Here is a 27,950-nt window from a genome sequence, read left to right as displayed (position 1 = left end):
AAACTATCTGAATACATTCTTAGAATCTAGAACCAAAGGTTTATTTAAAATACTCATTCTGTGAAATCCTTATAAGGTAGCTGTGATTTCTAAACAAAATCTAGTTTGGTTTAAAAAATGATTAGTTCATGGAGATATTACATGACAGCTTTTTATGGGAATTTGGTTCATTTATTTTTAAATATTGTTTAAACAGATACTGAATAGCAATAATAGAGAGAATATTTGGATTAACTAGATGAATTCTATTATACTTAAAGCAGGAACTTTGATACAAACCAGTTCACACTTTATATTTTATCTTTTTTCTTTGTTAATTCTACATGGACTAGTTTTTCTTTGGGGACTCTGTTCAGGCATCACAGTCAATGCAATTATTACTAAAATCTAAAAATCTGGGACATATGCCTGAGGGAAGCCTTCCCAATACTTAAAAAATATTAAAGATATTTTAGTATCACAGATGTTTTCTTATTGAAGATATTTTTGTATCACAGATGTTTCATTTTCAAACATGCTTTGGACCATAGAAACTGTGATAATAAGAAGAAAAATGTCCTATGCCCATCACTGAAATGAAGGAAGTCATTCTTTTATTTTTAAAGTGTGACTCTCCTTCTTTCAGTTAATGTGGGTTAGTGAACTACAATGTATTACAGCATCCTACAAATTTAGTACAGTCTCAGCTGACTTCTTTTCCCTCTTCTTTTCTTGCTTATTTTGGTCTACTTCGGATCATCGTTAATTTGCAAAAAGTTTAACACATTAGCCTCTAAAATATTCTTATAAGTTCCAGTTACTACATAAGACCTAAATTTGCATTAATTGTAATATTTTGTAATCTGATCTCGTCACTTCATTATTTGAAGCTTCCACTGAATATCCATTTTCAAAAGGATGCTGCATCATTCAAGTCCTTTAGGAATCTTATACTGATCAAACTCTTAGGAAAATTCTGTTTTCACTCATTGCTCTAACTTTTCTACTCTAATGCCTTTCTTCACCCTCCCTCTATACTTCAAATTTCATACCTCTAGTACTCTATAATGTTTCAGTAAAGAAATCCAGTCTGTAATTCAGAGCCCTAATGCCTCCATTTAACAAAACATCTCGATTTACTCTGATGAAAATAATTCTTCTCTACATATAACATTGTTAAATTTAGTTATTTAGTCCATCTTCAAACAAATGTCAGCCACTGCAGTGAATTCAAAACTGAACAAGGATATTTCTTTGCCTTCACATTGCATGAAGGTGTTTGCTTTGTTGGAATTGCCTAAGTTTTATACATTCTTATTTGTTTACGTATTACGTTACAGAAAAAAAAACTGTCAACTCACTCAGGGAAAAGATAAAACTAACTTATCTTTACATCTCTAGTTTCTAGCACAACTTTGTACATGGAAGAAAACAATAAATCTTTGTGGAAATGAAATGAATTCCCAGTGTTATTGCTGACTTCCGGTTCATGACAAGTGGTACACAGGCTTTCTGGGGATTTGTATTATTTACCTATGGTAAGTTGGTCTTTGTAATAAATTTATTGAATTTATTGGTCTACAAAATACATATCTATGATAATAAATTAACTTTTTACTTTAATGCACTTACACTGTAAAGGGTAGTACTGATTTCAAAGAGAGAGTATAGATGCTGAAACCAAACTGCTTGTCTGAGATCCTGGCTTATCTTTTAATTACATGTGTATACTTGGGCAGGTTACTTAACTGCTAGATTTCTCAGTTACATCATAAGTAATAATGAGAGTAATATCCAAACTAGCTAAACAGTTGTTTCCATACTGTGAAAACACCTTAATAATGACTGACAGGCAGGTATTATATGGCTGTTTGCAGATATTACACCAAAAAAATGATTACAAAAGATTATCTGGTTTTGAACGTGTCATTTTTTTCTGCCTGAAATATTTTTCCTCACATTGATTACAGCATCAGTTTCTCCAGGTGGTCTTGCTATATTTCCTTTCCTGTTTCATTTTAATATTGCACACTTCTCAGATGTGCATGTCATCGTCGCCCAAGACCCATGCTAATCTGCTCTGTATCATTTTAATTTTAGCAAATGTGCTACAGAATCAAGCACAGAGTACAGCCTATTTTTCTTTTTTTTGAATCACTTCCCCAACTCAGTTCTGCTAGAAGGATCCCTTCACAGATCATTCATTTCACCTTATCTTGGATGCATATTTTATTGCAATTTCCTCACCCTGATATAATTATCTAACTGCATCTGTTGATTCCAAATTTGTACCCCAGACATAGCAAAGACCCTAGAACATGGCATATGCTTAATAAGTACCTGAATGAGTACATGAAAAAACTGAAGAATAATGAAGGCGTTAGAAAGTCATGTTGAGAAATTACTGACACAGTGCCGACTTGTCTCTCTGGTGTGAGAAACTGAAAGGGTAAAGGAGGACCGAAATGTACAATAGATCATGTGAAATAGGAAGTAAAGGCTCAGAGGGGACGAAGGATATGGGAAAGAAAAAATATGAGCATGGAGGGAAAAAGATGGAAATAAAGCTTTTGCAATAGGGAGGGGTTTAGGACTGGAAAAGAGGGCAGGGGAATGGGAAAAAAAAAGAACTGATACATCATGTACAGGTACTAATTCCCAATGATAAATGCGATCGTAATATATGCCTAAAATGTGCCAATAAAGTTAAATTTCTAAAATCACATATTATAAAATACAGTCCAAATATATACGACTTATTTTTAGAAGGTCTCAGGAATGCCTCAAACTCCTGAGTTCCACTGATTTGCCATCCTCAGCCTCTTGATTACCTATTAACAGAGGTAAATGCCACTGTGCCTGGCAATGAGGTCTGTTTTCACTGAACTGCAAAGATAGAAACATAAAGGAACATGAAAACATGAAATTCTTTAGGGACAGTAAGGCAATCAGTTTGTGGGGCATGGAAAAAATAGACTTCTTAGGAATTAGCTTTTTGTAAACCTTCATTTGTAGTGACCTATTCATTATCTATCTTACATTTTTAAAAATCTGTATTTGTGACAATGATTGCAATTTGATATCTTATGTGAAAATTATTAATACACTGTTAAAAGTTATATTATGAGACTTGTTTTAGTTGAATGGTTTTGGTATTCTGAATGCTTTAATATTTTCTTGTTCTTAGTTGCTTTTTCCTCTCTCACTCTGTCATTCTTCACTGAATTGATCCATTAATCAATTAATCAGCTCTCCATCCCTGTGGCAAAATACCTAGCATAAATCAACTTTAGGTGAGAAAAGATTGATTTGGGCTCACAGTTTCAAGGTTTCAGTTCATGGCCTTTTGACTTTATTGCTTTGGGTCTGAGGCAGAACAGAATACAGGGAGGGGAGCATGTAGAACGGGTTGGTCACCTGATGGCAGAGAGCAAGGAGAGAGGAAGGACAAAGCCAAGGAAGTGACTTACCCCTCAAAGGTTCACCTGTGTGAACTACTTCCTCCAACAACACACTGACAGCCCACTTAACATTGGGTTTGCCCAATGGCTTAGCTCTTTGATGAGGTTACCACTCTGATGATTCAACCGCCTACTTAGGCCGCACCTATGAGCATTAATGACTCCACTGAGAATGAAGCCTTAAACACGTGTGCCTTCGGAGACATTTCGGACCAAAATCACAACACTTTCTCTGGAGGTATTTTTTCTAAACCAATAAAACAATGATGAGATGGAAAGGAAAAAAAGATCTGGGTCTGAGAAGTCTTTCATTTCTGTTCTTATTTGTAAAGGTATAATGATGTTACATCTATGACATGTAACAAAGTTTATTCCATTTTACAAAAAAATTTCAGTAAATTCTAAACATATCCATAGGATTTGATCTATTAGTAAATGGTACTTTTTAACTGTATATTTAGTATAGCTTGTTTAAAGAGATATTTATGTATTGGATTATGATATGGAATTATTCAATTATTCATGGAGGTGAGAGATTCTGGGAGCCACATGAGCCCCTCTCTTTATTTTGAAAGAATGTGCATTTTTCAAACATAACTATATTGTTATACTCACATTCATGTAGATACCTGAGAGTAAGAAAATGGACAAGAAAAGTAATAACATTTGAGAAATCCCATTTTTCACTCAAAATAAATATGACTACCTGAAATTTTAAAATGTTCAATGTTATCAGAGATAAACATTAGGCAATTTGCTTCATATTACTGATGATTAAAATAAGCTTATTTTTCTTATTCATAGTAAATTTCTCATCAGAAGCTATACTTGTCACTGTCATAAAAAGATTAAGGGAAATTTAAAAATGGACAAAGGTCTTTATGGATCCTGTACTCAACAATTAGTATTTCAGAAATATAACGGGAGAAGGCAGTAGAAACATATCTCCAACTGACACAGAGCTCCTGGAACTTCCAAGTTTGGAATAGACATAGTTCTTTTGGAAACACATTAGACATATTCATCTATCATTAATTTTGGAAAGACAAACAGCATGGAAAGAGAGAGAGAGAGAGAGAGAGACAGAGAGAGAGAGAGAGAGAGAGAGAGAACAGGGAAAATAAACTCAGACACATGGAGCAGACTACTTTCCGAAATCAGGGTAAGGCAAAGGATGTGATCACTTGGTCTTCTGTTTGTTTCTATAACCAAAGCTTTTATTTACTTCAAAATAGTTTATTGGAAACAATTATAATTAGTTTAAATAAAAGAGCAGAAAGAGGAGGTAGTGCCTGGAGATAGGAAAATACCTTAAGTGAGAAATGAGCTTTTCTTAATTGCCCAAAGGAGAATTTACTGAATCTGTTTTTCAATGGCACATTAATTAGAGCTAAAACTGGCTTAGCATTTTTTATGTGCCAGATACAGTTTTAAGTGCTTTATATATATATAACTCAAATGAGATTATCATGATGTTGGCACTCTTATAAACCAATTTTATCAGTAAAGAAACTGAGGTACACTGAGAATAAAGAGCTAGTCCAAATTAATAGAGCTGCTGGATGGTGGAACTGGGAAATAAAAAATCTGGCTCTAGAGTTTGTACCTAAAAAATGGGGTGAAAAGGATCTAAGCAATACAATCAACATGGCCATATCATTTTAGGTGGATTTATTAATTTCCCATTTTCAAGTTAAATTATATAAAACAAGATATTATTTGGGAGTATAACATGCATTTTATAAACTTGTCAAGGTATTCTGAGATTAGTCAGTAGGTAGGTTGAACTAACTGATGAAAACTACGGGGAGAAAGAAGACTCTCCTCAAATCTAAATAAAGAAAAGAAGTTTACCACGTTTTCTCAGTTAAGGACAAAGTAGTCCTTAATCGGTCTAAGCTAGAATTCTGTAACTTTCACTACTCTTCAGCAAATGTTACATCACAAGTTCCCATGTTGACATCTTGAATTTCTCAAATCAAAGCTATCATTGCACATAGTTAAGAAGGACAAATTTCAGAAATGTAAAAATAACAGTTTAAATGACCACTTTGTGCTATATACAATTAGAAAAAATTTAGAAAAGTCATTTAGTTTATCACTTCCAGATCGCATTTAAATGAAGATTTGGAAGGGTATGTTGATACTCAGAAAGAATACATTCTATCAAAGAAAATTGCTACTGTTTTATGCTTACAATAAAATGGAATACTTTGGAGATTAACTTTCTAATTTCCAGGTAAAAATACTCCCGTGTTGCTCATTATCAACTATTAACTTCACACACAGGAGCTCTAAAGGAAGCCTAGGGAATTTTCTCATAAGTGCTAACACACACACACACACGCACACACACACACACACGCACACACACACACTCCCATCATACCTGGGGGAAATAAAAAACCCTTCTGATTATTAGTTTTACTTTCCACATATAAAATCTCAGTCAGGATGCTTCAGGGAGACAGTGTTGAGTCTTTTAATAAAGAAAGAAAAAATAGAGAGAGAGAGGAAAACTATATTTTGATTTTGGAAGCTATATTTTCTGTATCACAGTTTATTTAAATTCATGAGAGAAATGACAAACTAATAAGTGAACTTATATCTTAGTCTCAAGCAACTACTTCCAAATTATCACTTGATGATAATTCCTGAATACTATTTAGTATGGGAAATACTTTATTTTTCTCTTTGGACCTTTTATTTTTTCATTCCATTCCAAACTCAGAAGTCCTAACTCTCCACAAATCATTGGCAAGCCAAGTAAAACAATATAAACAGAAGGTTGTTTTTATTTTAAGGGTGAGGAGCTTTAAATAACATAGGATGGAGCTCAAGCACCTGAAGTGATTGTCCAAATATAAATACACACACACACACACACACACACACACACATATACACACACTTCCACATCTTTTCATAAGGAAATAAAATAAGCAGAGTTCATAAGCCCTGTGAGAAGCAGAAACCTATTACCAATATTTAAACTTACATCTGTAAATCTTATCTTTCTTTGCTCTCCCTACATCAATCCAGACAGAATTGCTAATAGAAACAAAAGATGTAGAATCTCTATCTGTAATATTTAACAGTTCTTGGCACTGGCCAAGTCTTCTTCATGCAAGAACGGCAAAATATTTTAGATACAATGGTGACAATGGAGTCGCAGTTAAGCATGAAAATGAATGTAGGAGGTTTTTAGATGAAACAATCACTATTTTATTTTGTCAGCAGAAGCACACAAAATTGATTTTGAATATACCATTTTCTTTTATTTAATCTAGTATGTCTAGAGTGCTGATGATCTGTGTATTGTCTAAAGTATCCTAACAAAAAAAATTTGGTTCTAATTCCTTTTGGTTGTGACAATCTTTTTATGGCTCAATGAGGAATAACTATTTCAGTTCTTTTATTTATTTTTCCTTTTTTGGTACCAGGGATCGAATTTCAGTCCTTGTGCTTGCAAGGCAGGCGGTGGACCCACTAAGCTAAAATCCCTGGCCCAAATATATAAATTCTTAACCTAGAAGATCTTTGAATAAATAGAAGAACATCACAGCTGAAATTTTTTTTTTTTTACTCAAAACATACTGAGCTACTACATCACACATAGTTACCTTTTTTATTTGGAAATGAACTTTAATCTGTATTAACAATTTGTTTAATAAAAATCTTCATTATTGCTTTGAATTTAGAAATAGAATTTGATGCATGATGAATGACTCATTGTATATTAAACGTGGCATACATATATAACCAAAATGCCATGAATGTTTAAATTAAAAATAATTATTATTACAGCAAAAGAAACATTACCCTTAATTCCCCTCAAAATACCATAGTTGCTTCCAATATACTTATCCCAACGTTTTTTTCACTTTGGGAAGCAATTCTGAAAGTCCTCAGCTGTCCGCGTCTTCATCGTGTGAGATCCAAATGTAAAACCACTACTTTGTGTCCTCATCCACTCTGTTCTCTGGATCAGGCACCATGTCTTCCTGCTGTTCCCCAAAGTCAAAACTACTATGAAAGGTAAACATTTTGGACTGAGGCAGACACAGAACTACAACTGAAGACACATGTGAAAGGACTTTCAGAGCTGCTTCAGAAAGTGACCAGGAAGATGACACAATCATCTCTGAAGTCGAAGGGAGTATGTTGAGGGGGATTAATAGCAATGCATCTTATATTGTGATTTAAAAAAAATTTTAAACAGACCATTTTTTTAATCACACGTCATGTATTTATTATAGTACAGATATTATAATGAATTAAAATGCAATTCTTTTGTATAAAACTTGTATCAGAAGTTATTTTTCTTCTATATATTTATTTCAAAGTAAAAGCCAATGCAATTTTACTTTATCAAACAAAATGTGATCATTTTTTACTAATATAATCTTGCTTTTCAGACTAAGTGATTAAGAGATGAAATTTTAAAGTTATGTAAGTGAACATATATTTTACCTGAGAGAATTCATGTCACAAATGCTACATTTCTTGAATAAAATAGACAGATTTAAATGTTGCCAAGATGCTCTCAAATATTTGTAGCAAAGAAACTACAATGTATGAATTGTGTCACATCATAACAGTTACCATTAAGATTATTAACAGAGATAAAAGATGAAAATCTAGGTAAACAATAATGTTTAGAGTACATATCCATTTCTGACAAATACCATAAAATTTAAATGGAAATTTAAATGGAAAGCCTTTAGTCAGGTCCAGAACAATGTCAGGGTGAAAAATTTTAGTATATGTTCTTTAGTCAATAACACTTAAAGACTCCCACTTTAAGGATGGTTATATAAAATATGTATTATGCATTCTTATATTTGATTAGTATATCAAACCAGAAGAGAAGAATTAAATGAAAGTTATTGATTTTGCTTTTATAAAAATCACTATTCCCAGTACATTTATGTTACCCAATCTAAACTATGATGACAGATATAATAAAAATAACATTTTAATAAATGAGATGGATATTTCTGGTGGAGATCCAGTGCGATAGAAAGTATTTCACTCAAGGCTGACTGTCAATGGCTTCAGTTTTTCCTCCCTAACACATTTATGAATCTGCTTGAATTTCATCTATTCTGATGTGCTGGGGCAGGCCCTTATTGATTCACAAAGCTGTTGTCATGTTTTCTGGAACTTAGCAAACTGGTTGATATCTCATAATTAATTTGAAATTGGATATGTTGGGAGCATTTACAAATGAAAACCAGCAAACCTTGTGAATTCAGTTTTGAATGTTTTTCAGAGAACTCTTTGCTAAGCATTTATTAGCTCACATTATCTAAAGAGGAATTTCTAAAACTACTCAATGTTCAGGTTCTTAGACTAGCAATGAGAGATGTTTATTTGAGACAAAACTACTGGATATGTTACGAAACTGTCCAAGAACATCTTTATATAATTTATTTCAAAATGGCACCTTGATTAGATCGTTTGCAAAGTCTTCTTTCATGAGTGTCTGAATCGATTACCAGATGTGTTTTTACCTAACTCTACTCCTTAGAGACAGAATAATGAAACTAATGGTTATAGAAACGAATAATGTGGGAAGCTGATACTAATAAAAAACTAAAGAACTCAACAAAGCTACAGAGAAACCTTAGTGCTTGCAGCTGGTGTCATAAGGGAAGAGACACAGGGGTCATTGTGTTGTGAAACTTTGGAAACCAATTCTCAGACCATAGAAAACGTTTAAATTTAGTTCTACCTTATTGTGATAATGAAGAAACAAATATCCATTATTGTCAAATACTGTGACTTAAAAATAATTAAAGTGTAGAAATTGAAATTTCAATTTGAAATATCATTGTTAATTTTGGCAAGAAACTTTATTTTTAAGTATCTATGTTGTTAAAAAGATCAGCAGACTGGAATTAAATTGGTCATCATTAGGTTGCTGTTCTAACAGGAAAATGATCAGAAACTATAGAATATATTTCTGTTCTGAGGTTCTCATAAAGACCAATATTATATTGCATAAATAGATAAGCAACAAATAGCTAGCAAATAATAGCATGCTATAATTTATTTTGACTAGAAGTAATATCTAAATTATAATTTAGTCATTCAGTACAAACCTTAGTAACTGATTATATCAGGAATATGCAGTAGCAAAGTCAAATTAAATATAAATTAAGAGTCATAATAGTAACACAAAGACCTTGAGCTAGAATTCCAGAGATTCCATCGTAAGTCATCAACATCGTACTCTTAGCACTTTGCACCACAATTATATATGCTCATGCATATTTTCATAAATGGAATAAATATGCACATAAATTGCCACTGGGAATTTCAGCACGTCATAAAATAATGATATTCTTTTTCTAACCCTTGGCTATCGACATTAAATTCTCTAGCAGAATTACACATTTTGAGAAAACATGCTCTAAAAGCACGATTTATTTTGTTATAATAACCTTTTGTTCTCTGGTCAGATACATATTTAACATTTTCTTATTTGAGTTCACATTTCTTTTAACGTAGCATATCTCAAGTACAGGTGGATTAAGCTTTACAAATAATATGGCACCCAATCAATCAGTTTTCCAGAAAAAAATCTTGATTTTGTTCTGCAGATGTCACCTGAGAGCCTGGTGGATAAATGACCTTAAATTTAACAAAATGCTTCAGAAATCAGCTATAGAACTTGTGCTATCTCTTTTAGAATTGAAAAAGATAAATTTTCAGCATTCTATTTTAGTTGGAATTATTTAAAAGCTTTGAAGGAAGTTTGGGTTTGAAGTTTGGGCTATAAATCCTTGGTTTGATGGACAGTTTATTTAGTTATTTCCTTCCATTGTTTGTGAAAAATGATCAGGTTTTTATCTTTGGCCAGAAAACACAAAGCAGAAGCAGTACAAGATCTGTGATAACTTATACAAACAGGAATCCATTCACTCACTGAATATTATTTTGGCAGAGTGCAAAGGAATATAAATCAACACTATTACATCAAAAAATAATATATCAAAAGTGAACGACAAAATAATGTAAATATTATCATACCAATATGAAGTTATACTCTTCTATAGAGGGCTTGGAAGAGAGAGAGAGTCTTCTAGAATCAGCAACTCTGCCTATAAATCAATTTATGTTCTTCAACAGACTTGGGCCTCAAAATGAGAAATTTAATTCTAACATGTTAGAAACAATTAAAATCTTTTCCATATACATTTATTAACTACTTATAAATACTTTCATAGCAATATAGTTTAATATTTTCAATGACTCTATCCTTTAAAAAGACTCATTGCTAATCCTGAACTTTTATATTACATCACACCATACTATGTTTGGTCTGTGTAGTCCAATTCTGAAAAGAAACTTTTCAATATTCTTTGTATGTGCTTAGGTTTCTCTAAGTAGTTATAAATTCTCACCTTTTCAAATTTTTCTACTTATTACCAGAGGACTATAGTGCTATAGTTTTATTTCAAATCGGAAGTAGTTAATATAGTTACTTGATCATATGCATTCATAGGTATGATCAATTCTAGGGAAAAAGATGGGGGATTTTGATCTAGAGAAAAAACTTCTTTTCTATATGTTGCTATAATAGAATAAAGAACAAGTTATCAAAACCTTCCCTCAGCTTGTCAAGCAGGAGCTTGGTTAGAAAATCCCTGATCAACCCTGAGTACTACAAGGTCCACAGCAGGCAGGAGGACACAGAATCACTCCAAGCGGTTCATTTCATCATGAGTCACAATGCTGAGTTACACATTTCCTACCACTCAGACCACTGTAGCGAAAACCAGAAGGCACCATCACCCACTGGTCAGTGGGAGCAGCACAACATTGTAGGAGATTTTTGTCTACCACAGAATGTCTTTCCCGCGGGACTTATATTTGCCTTTGTAACATTCACTTACTTCAGGGGGAAAAAAAAGCCAATCTTTAAATTTTTCTTACTATATAAGTAAGTACCAAAGAATGAAACAAATGAAGAGAGTTTATCTGGTTTCTTTCTAAAAATTGTTCCTGTCTGTTCTATTCTCCGAAAAGTCGCGTTTTCCTTGCTCCTCCAATCTATTTGCAATCACAGCATGCCTCACAATTATCACACTGTCACAGTGAGCATCCAAGAACTCATTTCCTGTGCACACCAAGTTAAATGAGAATTCCAGAAAAAGTGAAGTGTCAAACCTACCATATATCACGATAGATTCATAAAATGGATTTTCAGCGTATTTTTGTGACCTTGAATTGTTTCTAAATAGTACTCATTTAAATAGTTGTGTAACTACTTACTATTATAGCCTTCTAATCCTTTCTAGAATAAATGTCAGTATGGGGCATTATATGGTTTGGATTCTGAAGCTTTTGTAAAGTGGTACTTAGATGAGTACTATTTTTTCTTCAAGGCATAAGGTATCAGAACCATTATGATTAGTTCTCTCTAGATAAGATGACCCTGCACCACATAGGACACAACAAGAGGCTGAGCCCTGTGGGGAATTCCGGGTGTACACCCTGCTGATCTTTAATGCTTCTTGGAAACTCTTCTGCCAACCTCTGATTCATAACAGATGCCATATCTCACTGGTAACATCTTAAGCACTTGTCAAATCCCTTGCGAGAGCATTCCCAAATTACCTTGCCCCTTCTATATGTACTCCTCTGAGCTATCAAGCTAGGATTTCTGTCACCGGAGGAAGCACTTGCTTTTGTTATACTCTTTGCAGTTTCTGTCCCAGTGAAGCTCCAGGAACAGGATGGCAATCTTAAATGCCCTGTGAAAGTATGAATGTGCTACAGCAGACGTTTATTCATTCTGATTTTTCAAATGTGGAATCGTGATTTCAAGGATTTTGCTGCTGCGACTCCGTTTGATAGGAATGGTAGGCCCGGTACACTACTAAAATATTTGTATAAAATATTCTGTTAATTATTCTGTGTAACATAATCAACTTTACTAATCTTGAAATTAACGACAATTCTGTTGTTGGCATCTGTTTTCAGGAAAACAAAAAGAAAAAAGAGCAAGTGTTTCCCTGCTGAGCAAACTAAAATGATGTTTGCAGCACTAACTCTTCCTCGTAGTGACTTTTATTGGTGGACACCTGCTGATGAATTATTTGGTGGGGCTGTTCTGGAGACAAGAAACTAGAACTTGTCACAAAGTCTAAAGTCTCATTTTTTAAAATGCTGCCCCTTCCTCCCTCTTTCTTTTTCTTTCTTTCTTTCTTCTTTCCTTCCTTTCCTCTCTCTCTCTCTCTCTCTCTCTCTCTTCCTCTCTCCCCTTCACTCCCTCCCTTCCTTCCTTTCTTTTTCTTTATGGTATTGGGGATCACTTGCAAGGCAAGTGTACAGCCATTGAGCTAAATCCCCAGCCCTAACTGCTGACTATTTATAAGCAAAAATAAAGTTTTTTGGTAAAGTTCCTAATACTCACCCCAACACTGTTTCAAATATTTACTATTGACGGATGTGGTGGTGCACGCCTATAATCCCAGCACTCGGGAGGCTGAGGCAGAAGGATTGCCCTGAGTTCGAGACCAGCCTGGGCTACATAGTGAGTTCCAAATCAGTCTCAACTACATAGTGAGACCCTGTCTCAAAAAACCAACCAACAAACAAACAATCAAATATTTACTATTATAATACACTTTTCTTAAGCACTGCTGAAAAACAGACACTTTGGTATAAGATTAGTTTGTTGTATTACAAATATTTTTATATTTGACTATAAGATAATTTCTACAGAAGTTTAGAGTAGCACAGTCATAAATGGAAATAATACAAATTTAGAAAACTTGCTATAAATAAGTCTTACTTTAAATAATTTCCAGTAGAAGAAAGAAAAGAAAAAGTCAGTTTCTCATAGTCCAAATTATCAAAAGTATCTGTGATTGGAATGCCTTGCATTTAGAGTCTGTTAAGATATAACCTGTTGTCACATGATTATTTCAATTATTTTAAGTTATTATTCAAGTTTCTTGGTGCAAATATAATTTAGTATCTGAAATAAGGAAGTTCTAAATTGAAACTCAGTTGCTTGTTGCCATTGCTTAATTAATTCTGCCAACTCACACTGAAATTCTATTAAAGTTCAAGGAAACTCAGTCTGTAAAATTTATTGAGGGGAACCCATACAAGTCATGTACCTAAGAATTCTTAGTTACTTCATCGCACTATAACCTATTACTTTATTTTTTACAAATAGGGAAATAGATCCTTCCACTGATTTCATTATATCTACAGTGACTTCAGGGGGCAAGATCTTGTGTTGGGTGTGCATCTAAAATGAATGCAACAAATAATAAAACTGTACGTTCACTATGAAATCAACTCAGTGTCGACAGTGACACTTTGCACTGAATAAAACTAGTTGCTAAGATGAGAGCTCAAGTATCCTACCTTAAGAACTGAGGAAATCACATTAGAATTTTACTTTTAAATATGCCCAAGAGTGAGAGTGCCAATATAGGATTATGTGAAGAATCTGGTAGTTAACATTGAACTGAAAAAAGTAAAAAAAAAAAAAAAAAAGTCACACTTTTTGTGTTATGATTCCACTGAACAATATTTGCCATATATGTTAATAACCACTTATTGTATTTAAGAATCATCTTCAGAGAACCATACTGAATCACAAACTGTCCATTTTGAAAGGCAAGTCCAAGAAAGAAAGAAACGTCACTTGCCATGTTAGTAGAGAACACAGAATGACCCTGGCTATTTGGCACACACTGACGAGGGCAGTCTGGAGAGACCTCAGCAACGTGTCTTCCCTTCCTACCAAAAATGTTGGTCTTAACTAGGACTCTTCACTGTGATTTTTTTCTCCCTGAATATTTGTCTCTACTTTTGTCATCTGTGGGATGTGAAAATGTAAATGACAGTTCTGAGAGGCCAACCACAGGTCTGTGGCTCAAATTACAATGCATAAGAGACAGAGCATCCAACCCACTGCTAGCCAACCTGCTTTCCAATTCTTGATTTTATTTAAGCACATATATAAGGGAATTGTCAACAAGACATTAAAATGTTTTGTAGCCAAATTCCCAAAACTTATTTCACTAAAATATACTGACAACTACCTAAATTTTTAAAAAAGGGTAAGGTTTTAGAGAGGAGAGAAAAAGGAGAAACAGAGATACCACTTCCCTTGATCTTTTGCCAACAGAAATCATGGCATGTTGACCAACATACAATAGAATTTATCAGTATCCTCAGTCCTAGATGGCATTTCTAGTGTCAAGCCCCAAGTTTTTTGTCTTATTCTTTTATTTACTACTGGCATACTGTGCTGACATTACAAATATATACAGACATAATTTGAAAGTTGTTCGCTGGAGTTCTGACCATATCATCAACCACATCAGGAGTGAGTATGAGCAGACTGAAGCTAATTGAGCACATGGAAACACCCAATCTAGGCCATTACTGTCCTGCTAAAGTGTAACTACAAGTATTTTAAGGAGACAAGAAATTGTAGCTTTTGAAAGATTAATGGGATACTTAATTGCATCACATTTCTTTGCATAGCCAGGCAGAATCTACTCTAACTTTGTTAAATATTTTTGCCATCTACCTTACATTCACAATTAATTATTTTAATACCCATGTGAACTCTGAATGCAGGAATTGTTCAGTTCCTCGGCATAAGTTACATAGTAGTTTTAAGTAGATAAGTTCAATACAGTTTTGCATATTGACTAAGTTCCTTTTTTTTTCGTGAAAGGTCAATGAAACCAGGGAATTTCTAACATTGTGATTCTTTTACACTCAATAGAAGGGTGAGTCTTGAAATTAGAAAGAAAATAGAACTACTAACTCACATAATGAATATAACTTATGACAAAAATTCATGTTTTTTCCTGGCAATTCTTAAATAGAGCAAGATTAACCATTCTTCTGATTATTAAATTTCAGACTTGGAATTTTAAAAATGATGAAAATCAATTTCTTAATTTGGCTAAAATATTTTAGCTGCCATTTTCCTTTTAAAAAGGACCATAATAATATTATTTTTAAAATTCAAATTAATCAAAAATCAATAGATTAATTATTTTAAAAATCGAAGACTAACAGATTCTGAAATATAATACTCAAACAATAAGTTACTAAGTTATATAACTAAGGCAAAATTCTCAGTTGGTCGGCTGAGTTTGTAAATAATCAGTCCATGTGCTACCATTATTATTATCAGTTTACTTTTCAATCCGACCTTGACATATAGTAATTTTTGTGGGGGGGCAGGTATAGAACTCTGGACATTGTGCTCGTGGGACAGGCAACAGCACCACTGAGCTAAATCCCCGGCAATATAGCAATTCTTTACACCAGTACATTTTAGTAAGGACTTTCTTTACAGCTTAGTAGATGCTACACACATGTTGATAGATACATTTATTAAAAACTGTTGAAAGACAAGCTATCCCGTTTCTGTCCTCATTATTTGTGGTTCAAACCTTTGTTGCCATAGTTCTTTTCTTCACTATACTTGCATATAAAAATACAGAGTTACCCAGAATGAAAAGGAAATTTTTTCCTTGATTCTTCCTGCTTCCTTCTTATCTTGATTTCAGTAAATACCAATTCTGAGCTAAATTTTAATGTCTTCTGTTAGTGGTTTTGCCATTTTCTGTGCCCCTGTGCCCCAGACTTCACATAATACATGCAAGGAATTTATATTTATTATGAGGAATCTAGCGGTAAGAATATGACAATCTTTACTCTCATAACTTTGCTCATAGAGAAAAATATGAACATAGCTACACATTGTGATGACTATTTTAACAGACACATGCATCACTTGTGATAAGACTATAAGGAAGAGAAACCAGGTCAATCTGAGAAAATAGCACAACAGTGAATTTATGCCCAATTGGAATTCACTTTTAAACAGATTAAGGAAAAAATAAAAATGACATTTGGAAAGAAAAAAATACATATTCCAAAGAAGAAAAGCACAGGAGTCTTGTATCACAAAAGTACCACAAGGGTTCCATCATGAGTCCAAAGAAATTCTTGACACTTGGTAAAACCTTTCCATCTCAGTGAACAATAACCAAGAGTTGGAAAGTATTTTGGTCAAAGATAACCCGTAAACTACAGTCCACTGGCTCCCCTTTGAGCCATGCATTTATGAACATCATCTCAGATGTAAATCACTTACTCTGTTGCACAATATAAACAATGTGACTTGCAAGGAGAAACAATATTATGTGCGAAGAGCAAGCAGATTAGCTAGGAAAAAATACTGTATCACTACAAGTGTGTAACTCAAAGTCCTCCAGCAAGGGAAGTAACCTTCTGTCATGAAACTCTCCTTTGTTTTAAAATGCCTACTATGCAGTATGAGCTACTCTACAACATTAAACTAAGACATGTGTTTTATAAAGAAATATTACAGCTGTGTTGATCACAGGTCAAAATAGAAACCATATGAAAACACTTTTAGTATAAGACTAAATTTAAAACAAGTAAGCCAATTTCAGAAAGTACTTAGCCTGAACATTTCCATTCTCAAAGTTATTTATTATAAAATTTCTTTTCCGTGTATGACTTTCAGTTGATTCAGCACTCCCAAACAATCCACTGACTGTGCTGAACTTAGTTTCCTGAAGTCTAGTAATAATGTATGTACTTGACTGTATGTTTTTACTAGTGACTTGACTGGCAGTCTGTTTTGAATTAAATTCTTCTACAAGTCTATGACATTCACATGAAGTTTAATCTAGAGAGGAACATCTTAATTTCATGTAGCTTTTCATAGGTATACACATCTAAAATAAACGGGTTTTCACATCTGCAAGGTGAATTCAATAACTGAAACAAGAGATATGCTATTTTTGAGTTAAACTTAAAACTGAAAAAAAGAAGTCCATGCGGAAAGACACCGAAAACATAATCTATTTGTTAAAAATCACTTTCTAGAAAGACAAATAAAATGTTTCTTTTCTCTCTCTCTTTCTCTTTCTTGTTTTGCTTTCTTTTGTTTTGAGACAGGCTATTCCTATCTTCCCCAGGCTGTTCTCAAATTCCTGGGAAAGGAAATAAAGCAAAAGAAAAAATGTGAAAAAAATGAAAACTAGAAACAATATCCTTGTAAATAGGGTAGGGTGAAGGGTGTGAAGGGAGGGCAGGGATATGGGGAAAAAGCAAGAATCAAGATATATCACGCAAAGGTACATGAACCCAATGATAAATGTAACTGTATTGTTTGCTTTGAATGTACCAATGAACAATGGGGAAAAAAAACATCCTGGGCTCATATGGTCATCCTGCAAGGCTCCTGAGTAACTGGAACTATAAACAGGCCATAACGTGGCTGGCCTCTTTCCTTTCATTTAGTAACAAACAATGTTTCACCAAGTATTTTGCAACTCAGTGACAGTTATCCAAATGAGAGAGCAACTAGAAAAGTCACTTGATTTGATTTCTGCAAGAATGACTTTTTCCTCCTGAGTTCAAGTAGAAATTAGAGTTTTGACCATTATGACATATCATACTCATATATAATACTACTATTTTAGAAATGGTGTGATTTTAAAAAACACAATAATCCAGCAAAACCCTGGAACATTCAGAAGATATGTTAAATGAATTAAATTGTCAAGTGTAATTATTTTAAAGTGATGAAGTAAGGATGAGACCCATAAAATATAGACATGAAAGAGATTATTAGTTTATAATCTGAGTCAGAAAAATAATTCAAGATTTCATTACATAAAGCAATAATGCAAGAAATTTCTATGTGCTCAAAAGAAAATGAAATTACTACAAACAAATTCAATATAGCATAATAGTACTAACCACTTAATTTTAAACTAGGGAATTTTTTCTGTCTACCAAGTATGCTAAAATTAATATTTGAAAACTCCAAGAGACTGAAGGTTGAATAGAAGTCAGCAATGTGTCTTCATTATATGGAACACCAACAAATTATTGGCATATGTTTGATTTACAAAATGTGTAACAAGCAAAATGAATCCCATAATGTACATATACACTGTGAGACTATTATACACTTATATACATAGCATATATTACAGACTTTGTGAAAATATATAAAATGTTAGTATTATACAATAAGCAACTATCTATTTTACTGTCTTAAGATGTCATTTCAATGAAAATTTTTTATTTGAAATCTGTGGACCATCTAATAGTCTACAGCATTGTTGCTTGAATTGGAGTTCAAATATACGTTGTGAAAGTTCTGAGAAAGTTCTGAAAGTTATTGTCTTTAAAAGCATTGTATGAGGCTTGCAAACTAAGAGCTTCAGCATAGGGAAATTTTCCAGATTGTTTAATAATATTATTTTCAAGAAAGTTTGAAATAACCTCTCCCTTCTGATCTTGGATATTATAACTGAAAGCGAATAAAAGATTATTTAGATTATCTTTGGTCTCAGTTTTGGTCATAAAACTTTTATGATTCAACTGGGCTTCGAGTTTTGTTGATTCTATATTCTAAATCTTACACAGGTAATATTTGAATGGTCAAAAAATGTTTGTGTTTAATTTTCTTAAACATCTTCAGGAATACTAACCCTATAACTTCCCAAATTAGTTCACTTAAATTTTAATAATGCTGATATAAACAGCTTACTGAAATATTCCTACATCAGAGTAGATTTCTCTTGGAAGTTAAATAATTTTCACATACTTCACCATAATTATATTAACCAACCTTCGTATGAATATATCTTTTTGACAAGTATGCATAAGTGCTTATATACATAAGTGAATATTGTAAAACTATAGATAGTTTTGATAATGAATTTGCTTTTTTATGGATATTTATAGTTATAAACTTTTTGTAAAATACATATCTTTTTTAAATAAGCATGAATTGTGCAAAATCTATTCTAGGATTATGTAGTTTAATTGTCATATATATGAAAAATAAACATAGACACACATATATATAAATTCTGTACCTACATATTATGTATACATTCTAACCTCCATGAATATTCTCTCTATATATATTTGTTTGTGTGTATATATATATATATATATATATATATGCACACTCATATATATAAGCACAGAAAGCATATATATTAATATATATCATATGTATAATAGTCCTTTGATTTAACTTAAAAAGACTCTGAGATTTTCAAATATGAAGGTAAAAGTTTGTCCACAAAAAGCTAAAGAAAAAAATAAAAAGCCACTCTCATTTTGTAAAAATGTTAAGGACCTATATGAACTGAAGTTTTATTCTCTTAACAATCAGGTTGGTGGGCCAGGGATTTAGTTCAGTGGTTCCACCACCTGTTTTGCAAGCAGAAAGTCCCAAGTTTGATCCCTGGTCCCCCCCCAAATAACATGGTGAAGATGTTCAATATAGAAATGTCAGGAATCTTTAAAATTTCTTTCTATGGTGCTGGCATCACATAGCATCATTTACTTTTATTAATAATAATCGCGTGTGAGTTTTCAGGTCAAGTGTTTATCCTGTGTCACAAAAAACAGCAGCTTACCACGTCAGTGTCAGCTAGCTACCATCCTATTAAAAATTCATTCTTACAATGTAGTGACAAAATAGAACAACTACACTGTGAGTTTGTGACTGCAGTACTTGGGATGGACTGCATCTTTTAGCATTGTGATTATCCCCACCCTAAAATGCATTTATGGGTGCTCTAAGCTTTTATGAGAGTTAACAAACTTCAGTAATCAACAGAGGATTGAAACTATTTTGCCACACTGCATTAACCACAGAGTTTTAGAGAGATAAATCAAAAGTGATATAAAACAGTCACTTAAACAATAGGTCTCTGGGGAGTTTGCCTTTGCTTTCATTTCATATAAATCTTCCTTATCAGTATTCACACTTCCTATTCTATCTCAGGATACTTTATGTTGAAAAAAGAATATTGCATGCATCAATGTATTAGTTTCAAAAGTTCCATAAATAAAATAGCCTTTCAGGCACACCGTGTGTACAAATTTCCATCTCATTTGAAGTGAAAGGTGACACTAGAGCTACTTTCACATGCTGGGCAATGCCTTAGAATTCAATCCCTTGACTTAAGGGGAGGAATATGAAGATATATGAATAGGAAGATAGTGAGACGTGTTCTTTCTGGAAAGCTCAAAATCAGTCCAGTTAACATTACTAAAACACAGCAGTTAAAATAAAACATATCATTTGCTTTAATAATAGTCAGAAGTTTATTCTTATTGGGCTTTGGGGACTGTAACATCTAAGAGTTAATGAAATAGCTTCTATCTAAACAACTATAGAAGAAAGTGAATAACAGGAAACAGAAGAAGAGCAAGGATAAATTACTTAAAGCATTTGCAATTCTTATGTTTTAAGCTATCTGAGGCAGGAATAGTGGTGCCTGTCTCCTGACTCAAGAGGCCGAGGCATGAGTGTTGGGTGAGCTCAGGCCCTCCTTGAGCAACACAGTGAGACCTCATTTACAAACTTCCGGAAGAGCCCATGAGGGTTCACCACTGTTAACTTTATATAATTCTAAATGAATGCTAACACACTGAAAATCCATTATTTCAATCTTGTTCATATTTTACATTTTGGTTTTGCTAATGAATTGAGAAAATAAACTCCTGACAAAATATAATGTGTTGCAAAAGTAGTGTAGGCCACTTTCTCTACATAAAGCTTGTGCATTCTAAGGATAGTAATCAAATCTTAATCATTTTTCTATGGAAAGTTTGTGGCACTGAGTATACTTTTAGTAAATACACATAATTGTTTATATGTGAGTTATCTATTTTCACACAACTCTGTATTACTGGATTTGGACTTTGATTCATTAGTCTCTTCTAATTAAAGCATTTTTAACTACATTTTTTCTCTTAAGGTTATGTTTAAGAAATGGAAATGTTGACTTAATTCATAATAATCACATCTGTAATTTAAGGTATTATCTCAGCCAACCTTCTATCATACTTTTAGGACTCTTACATACAGACGGGACTTAATAACTCCTAAATACATATAACTTGTACACTTCTGTAACATTGCCCCCTAGCCATTTAGCACTTCTGTCATAGTCTTTGTTATTCTAAACTCATTATTTTTACCATGCATTCTCATTACTCTTTATCACAGGAAATGAAGATCAGTAGTTTGTTCACGTGCAGACAAAAACAAATGCAGAGTTCAACAGTTTTGTTTTTCAAGAAAGAAGATGATTTAAAATAGTAAGAGTACAAACAAAACTGTACAAAAATGGCCATGAGAAGGGTAACCATTATTCAACATGGAATCATAGGTATCTGGGTGTTACAACGAGGCTCCTGTCTGTCTAGGGAAAGTGTTTGGTTATGTGTTGAATTCCAGTCACTTACCCTCTGACGGCATGAATGAGCCTCAGTGATGGGTAGGCAGTTTGCACTTTCAGTTTATTCTTAAGGATTAATGCATTAACCCATTCCACGTGCTTCTCTCCTCCTTTAACCATGAAAGCAGGGATCCAAAGGACACTGTCATTCAGCATAGAAAGTCTATGCACAAATTTTTCTCTGTCACTCTCATTCCGAAAGCCTCCAAATGCTCTTTGCACAACTGATGGATTCATGGTGATAAAATCTGATTTAGTTCCCACATCTGCAGAAAACTCCACCACAGGAGCTAGATTACACCTGTAGAGGAAAAACATCAAGGGAGATATGAAAAATAAATATGAAATACCCACTCATAGATGGTATGTATGGAAAGGAAGAGTGAGGAACAAATATGTTATTTGACCAGTTGAAAAATTCTAAGAATAATCCACTTGGTAAACTATATTTTCAATAAGTCATTATACATTAAGGAGTATATGCTTTCAGCAAAGATATGTACTCCACATACATGGTTGATCTGACCACTTATATTCAACCTGTCATTTAAGAACATTCTTACAAAAAAGGAGTCAGGGAATTAGTTCAGTGGTTCCACCACCTGCCTTGCAAGTGAAAGGTCCAGAGTTTAATCCCTGGTACAAAAAAAAAAAAAATTCTTGCAGTTACCTTTATAAAACCACATGATGTAAATTCACAAGGACTCCGTTGCCATGTGAGAGTCAATCTAAATCATCTGCTGTTCTATAAGTAAAACACATTTGACTCGACATTCCTCCAATCTGCACTGCTAGGCATGTTCAAGTCTTTTCAACAACTTTATACACATACCTATAGAAGTAATTTGGCTTTTGTATATTCTAAGGTTAGGGAGACAGTACAATTGCTTACAGCATTTTGCACAAACATACTTGCAATTGCTTTCTTTGGGACTAAATGATGAAGTATGTAAGAAAAATAAAGATGTTCTAATTAATATGCCTTTCTGAGATATTAACTAATATGAAAAAGCCCTTACTATTGGGTCAAATTGCAGCCTTTCTGGTCCTTTTGACATTCTCAAGGTACCTGCTGTCTTTGTTAAGCCATCTCCGTCTTTAAGGAATGCATATATAAAGAGAAAATAGGATAGGAGATTGTAATCTCCCAAATCTCCCACTGGAGCCTTAGGGCCTTGAAAAGAGCTTGGATTTGATTTTACTTTTGTAACATGATACCGTCTTTACTCATAAAACAATGTTGTAAAGCACCTTGAATTCATCCTTAATTTATGATGCTTTGACTCCATAACATTAACTTTTGGATATTTAGCTTAAGAAACAGCTTTTCAAAAAACATTATATTTAGCATGTGTAAAAGCAGATTTTAATCGGGTCATGCATGAAAATTAGATTTTTAACAAATAAGAATCACTGTTTTTTTGTGTGTTTTTTTGGTACCGGGAATCGAACTCTGGCGCTTGTGTGCTTGGGAGGCAGGAGTGGAATCACTGAGCTAAATCCCTGGCCCAAGAATCACTGTTTTGATAAAAGCCATTTGAATAGATTCAATCTATACCTTTGTGAGAACACACACACACACACCAACATACATACACTCTAAAACATAGAACTTCTACTTCTTATTCTTTATCAGCCTTTCAAGGGAACAGTCTTCAATGGTTTTATTGTTTCAGCACGTTTGTAGGTTTGACTCCACTATGAAAGTTTCTAATATTCCTCTTGGTTGTGCATTTTGGTGCCTTAAATAAATTCTCAAACACCTTAAATTTTAATTAAAAACATGCATTCTACTATTCATACTGCTTTGTTTATCCTTCCTTATCTCTCAATTAGTACATGTTATTACTCCTGAAACATTTATCGATAATAACTAATCTCTTTCACCTCACCCTGTTAAGCAATTCTATGTGATCTAGGGTGAAAGGAAAAAAAGAAAAAACATTGTTATAGATTAAAGATTACTATCTTTTCAATTTATATGTATATATGCACTATCATATAATAGATTATTTTACTTCTCCTCTAAATTCAAAATTATCACTGGAATATTTTTAATTTCCATCATGATAATGATATCAGAAATAGGACTGCTTCGAAAACCCACTGTACACCTTCAGATACTCAGTGAACATCCTACTAGAAGATTCATAGGAAATGGAGAATTTGATAATTATTAAAGTTATAAAATGTGTAATTTGAGCAAGCCAGAATAACCAACCAGCTGTGTTGCACTGCAGAAGTTCAGTAAATTTATGAACTCCAGAGCACTGCCGACAGCAATACTGCTGATTGAGCAAGAATATAAAAGCACTCTCAATCACAAAATTTGCATCTTTCTTTCAAAAAATCTTCTTAGAGGTAATAATATTCAAAAGTAACAAGAATGTGTCTCAAGCATTTATGAAACGATACTTGATTACTCATATTATTCTTTACCTCACAAAATGGAAGAGTGGGCAAGCTGTAAATGACAGATCCTTTGAAAGCCAGAACTGCTGAGTCCAGATGAGGATTTAATAGACTCGAGCTCTATTATTTTTACTCAAATTAATTTTTATACTGCTAAACTATTTTTTGACAAATCAAAAACATGAAAACATACACACAAAATTAGATGTTACCCAAACTTCCTATTTACACTAAGCGGCTTAGTTATCAATGTATTCATGTTGATTCTCCATTGTTGATTGAACACCTGCAGAAATGCACCCTAGACCTCTGAATTTTCTTCTGTCATCTCACGCTGCATGTCAAGAATTTTCAATTTTCTTTATAGGCCCAACTGAAGGTATATTCATTTATTTCAAGGCTGTATAAAATACTAATTTTAAAACTCATAAGAAAGGCACACTTATTATGTGAATTTCATACTGAGGATTATATCCCAGATTTGCCAGTGTTCTCTGCACTTCTCCTATATATCCCCAATATAAGCAAGTAGAAGTTTCTCTTTTATTTACTCAGCAGGCCTCTGTTGACAGCTCATGGAGTATACACAATGTTACTCAGAATCCTTTTCCTGGCTTCTTAATTATCCATGGTATCTTACAATATAAGTTTTATCCCAAATATAATCTTGACAGACATTGCTAATAATATCAAGAAGATGAGGTTCATTCTTTTAGCCATTTATTTTTTTCATTCCAGGTGTACTTTATACTTTAGTGCAGGTCACAGAATTAGCCTCCTAAGACACTGAGGTGAAATAGTGTTCTGTGGTAGTTGGAGGTTGTTACATCCTTTCACCTATAACATAAATTAAAAGAAAATGACTTTGGGTGGGTCATAAACCACTGCTCCCACTTTGGTTAATGGTGAAACAACCTCCAGACACTAATCACCACCCTTTTATTCATAGCCAATTTCACTGTGTCTTCTCAGTACTAACACTGGGATCCTTTGGCCAAGCCAGTCATCACCAATAGGACCACATCCACATTTGCCAGTCCAGTGGGATATGAGAAAATGTCTCTTCCATCTTTGGCTCCCAGAAAAAATTTATTGAGTCTGTCTCCTTCCTTCTTGCTTCTCACCTTGAAGAACCCAGTGAAAGAAAAAAATATCTCATCTATTTTTTTGGGGGGTGAGGGATTTCTTGTTACCCTCTCAGAATTGCTAGGAGGAGCTGGAATAAGCAAACTGTCACTCATTGAGAAGAAGGTAATAGACTCCAAATAGACTGGAAACCAATCCTTTTTGCTTAGGGTCAGGAGTAGTTTTACGTCCACTTTCAGAAGAAGAGCTGAAGTCAAGATGATTAAGAGATATTTCCAGGGGCATGCAATTTATAAAAGAAAAGCATAGACTAATTTAAAATGACTTCAGCATGGGAGTTTTCATTGGTGCTGTTTATACATATGATTTCTTCTAGCAATGTCTCTACTTTCATCTTTCATATCAACCCTCATGTGGAAGAAATAGTGCTTTATAATTTATCCCTAGGTTTTAATCTCAGACATACTTTTCAAGGCCAGGTGGCCATAAAATTCACAAAGTTCTAAGCAGTTATTAAGTAAAAGGTTTTAAATTAGCCTAATGTCTATACCTCAAATCTTCTGAATGATAGGATTTCCAAAATATTAAAAAGAGTATTAAGCAACTACTTGATAAGACTTTTTTGATGTTTGAATCACAGGGCTAGAAATAGATTTATCTGTGGTTGACCATTATGTAGTAAAGAAAGTATAAGAAATAAAGATGAAAAAATCATGTAGAAGATTTTCATTTTCAGTATATCAAATTCACGTGTAAAATACAAACACACAGCATGCATATTATGCTTGGGGTTGAGATCACAATTAATACAATCCTTAAGTTCACATAAATAAACAAGCAACTCATAATGATGTGACTAAATTGAACAGAAAAATTTTTTCACAAACCCAGATTTGTTTCTATTACTGTCAAGGGTGAGAAGAACAGTGTCATATAACTTCTAGGGAAATCCAGAGACCTTAAAAACAAAACAAAACAAAACCTCAAATCCTTCTACAGAATGAAGACCAGCATACCCAGAAATATGTTAGACTATGTGAATTCTACACTCTGTTCAGAGCACAAGTTGAATTTTTGTTCATATTTACTATAATTATAATATGAAATTGTTAGATGTTGGGGAGTAGAAAATGGTGAGGGAAGAATGCCAAGGAATGCATATTGTGTATCCATATTAAAATTATTATTTTTTTATACTTTTCTGGGGTGTAATTGACAAAAATATTTGATATTAAAATTTTTTCCATAATTAAGCTGTACTGATTGAAATGCTATTGAGAATATTAAATGAAATAAAATTTCCTTTCCAAATTCCTTTCTCTGGGCAAATAGTGCATACCAGATTATGTTAATTCCTTTCACAACATGCTTTGTTCTTCCATTTACAATCTATTGTGATTAGAATTTTTTTGAAAAATATGCAGGAAAATTAAAAACCACGTCAAATAGGGAGATCATTTTGAGGAATAGCATGAGAAAGATTAAGTTTTCTTTATAACACAATAAGCCATTTGTGCTAGAAGTTAGGTTTTGTCTCTAAGAAATTGGGGACTGCATGGCTGATGGGGCCAACCTGCAAGTATCTTGATTAACAAAGCTGGTTTGATTGTACAGGAAGTATGGAAAATGTGAAAGTCCATAGTATGGTAATTATAGCTTTAAAATATATAACTCAATTATTCAGGAGATGAACAGTATCTGACTAGACCTCATACTATAATAATTGTTATATAAAATAATAAAAATATTTATTGTCATTATAAGAAGAAAAATACTAGCTACATCTTAAAAATTCCTTATGATGCACTAGGTACCCTTTTACTTGTAATATAATATGCAGCTCTCACAATAAGCCCATCATAGACACTCTTGCTGTATGTTACTATTGTTGAGAATATAGTTCCAGATAAATTGTCCAAGACTGCATAACAGTAAGAAATAGAGGCAGATTTAAATCACATTTTCTCTCTCTCTCTTTCTCTCTCTCTTTTTTTTTTTTTTGATACAGGGTCTCACTATGTAGTTCAGACTGCTCTGGAAATCACTGTATAGCCCAGGCTGGTCTCAAATTTGCAGCGATCCTCCTGCCTCAGCCTCCTGAGTGTTGGGATTACAGGCAGGTACCACCATGCCCAGCTTTAAAGCACATTCTCTTAAACTGTGTGTATTTCTTAATCCCTGGGAACAGAGAAAAGCCACAAGAGCACAAAAAGAAAAAAAGAAAATTTAGTCATAAATACAGTAGCATGTGAAAGTACAATTGAAATATGTTTTTCTTTCTCTTCTGGAGATTTATTTCTTATTAATGGTGTGCATGCCAGAAATGTTATTGTTGGAAGTCCAAATCGTTAGCATTGGGATGAAGATAGTTTGAAAATAATACTACACTGAAAGAATTCTCTCAAAACTATCAGTAGAATACTAGAAGGCATTATTATCTTTAACAAATTCAAATGTATTATATGGTGATACACAAATATATTCTTTAATACTAAGTGATGAATGACAGAAAGCTCTAAAATTCATTATTCTAAGTCTTCAGGTAAGGACAAAAGAAAAAGAGCCCTATTTATCACCCTAAATTACTAAATCCAGCATGTCAGGAGGGAAGAATCTGGGCAATAGGAAAGAGTCATTATAGTCAGAGTGTTTTATTGTAATACCTTTTCTTCCTTTTTTTTTTTTTTTTTTTTTTTTTTTT

At 33.3% G+C, this 27,950-nt stretch overlaps 1 protein-coding gene and 1 non-coding gene across 2 annotated transcripts in view; both read right to left on the bottom strand.

Moving 5' to 3' along the window:
• St8sia4 (ST8 alpha-N-acetyl-neuraminide alpha-2,8-sialyltransferase 4) overlaps positions 1-27,950 on the bottom strand; it is an 82,357-nt gene that overhangs the window by 25,218 nt on the left and 29,189 nt on the right. The window contains exon 4 of the mRNA XM_010603347.2: positions 21,759-22,052. Coding sequence (XP_010601649.1) covers positions 21,759-22,052 — 294 coding nt within the window. The remainder of the gene's footprint in view (positions 1-21,758; positions 22,053-27,950) is intronic.
• On the bottom strand, positions 1,997-2,103 carry LOC117287523. The gene has a single exon (XR_004518808.1). It is a non-coding gene; the product is annotated as a U6 spliceosomal RNA (small nuclear RNA).

The sequence above is a fragment of the Fukomys damarensis genome, unplaced genomic scaffold (assembly GCF_012274545.1).
Source record: "Fukomys damarensis isolate Sample0158 unplaced genomic scaffold, DMR_v1.0_HiC HiC_scaffold_3, whole genome shotgun sequence".
NCBI lineage: Eukaryota > Metazoa > Chordata > Mammalia > Rodentia > Bathyergidae > Fukomys > Fukomys damarensis.
The sequence above is the reverse complement of the archived record's forward strand: the minus strand, read 5'-3'. Positions and strand labels throughout refer to the sequence as shown.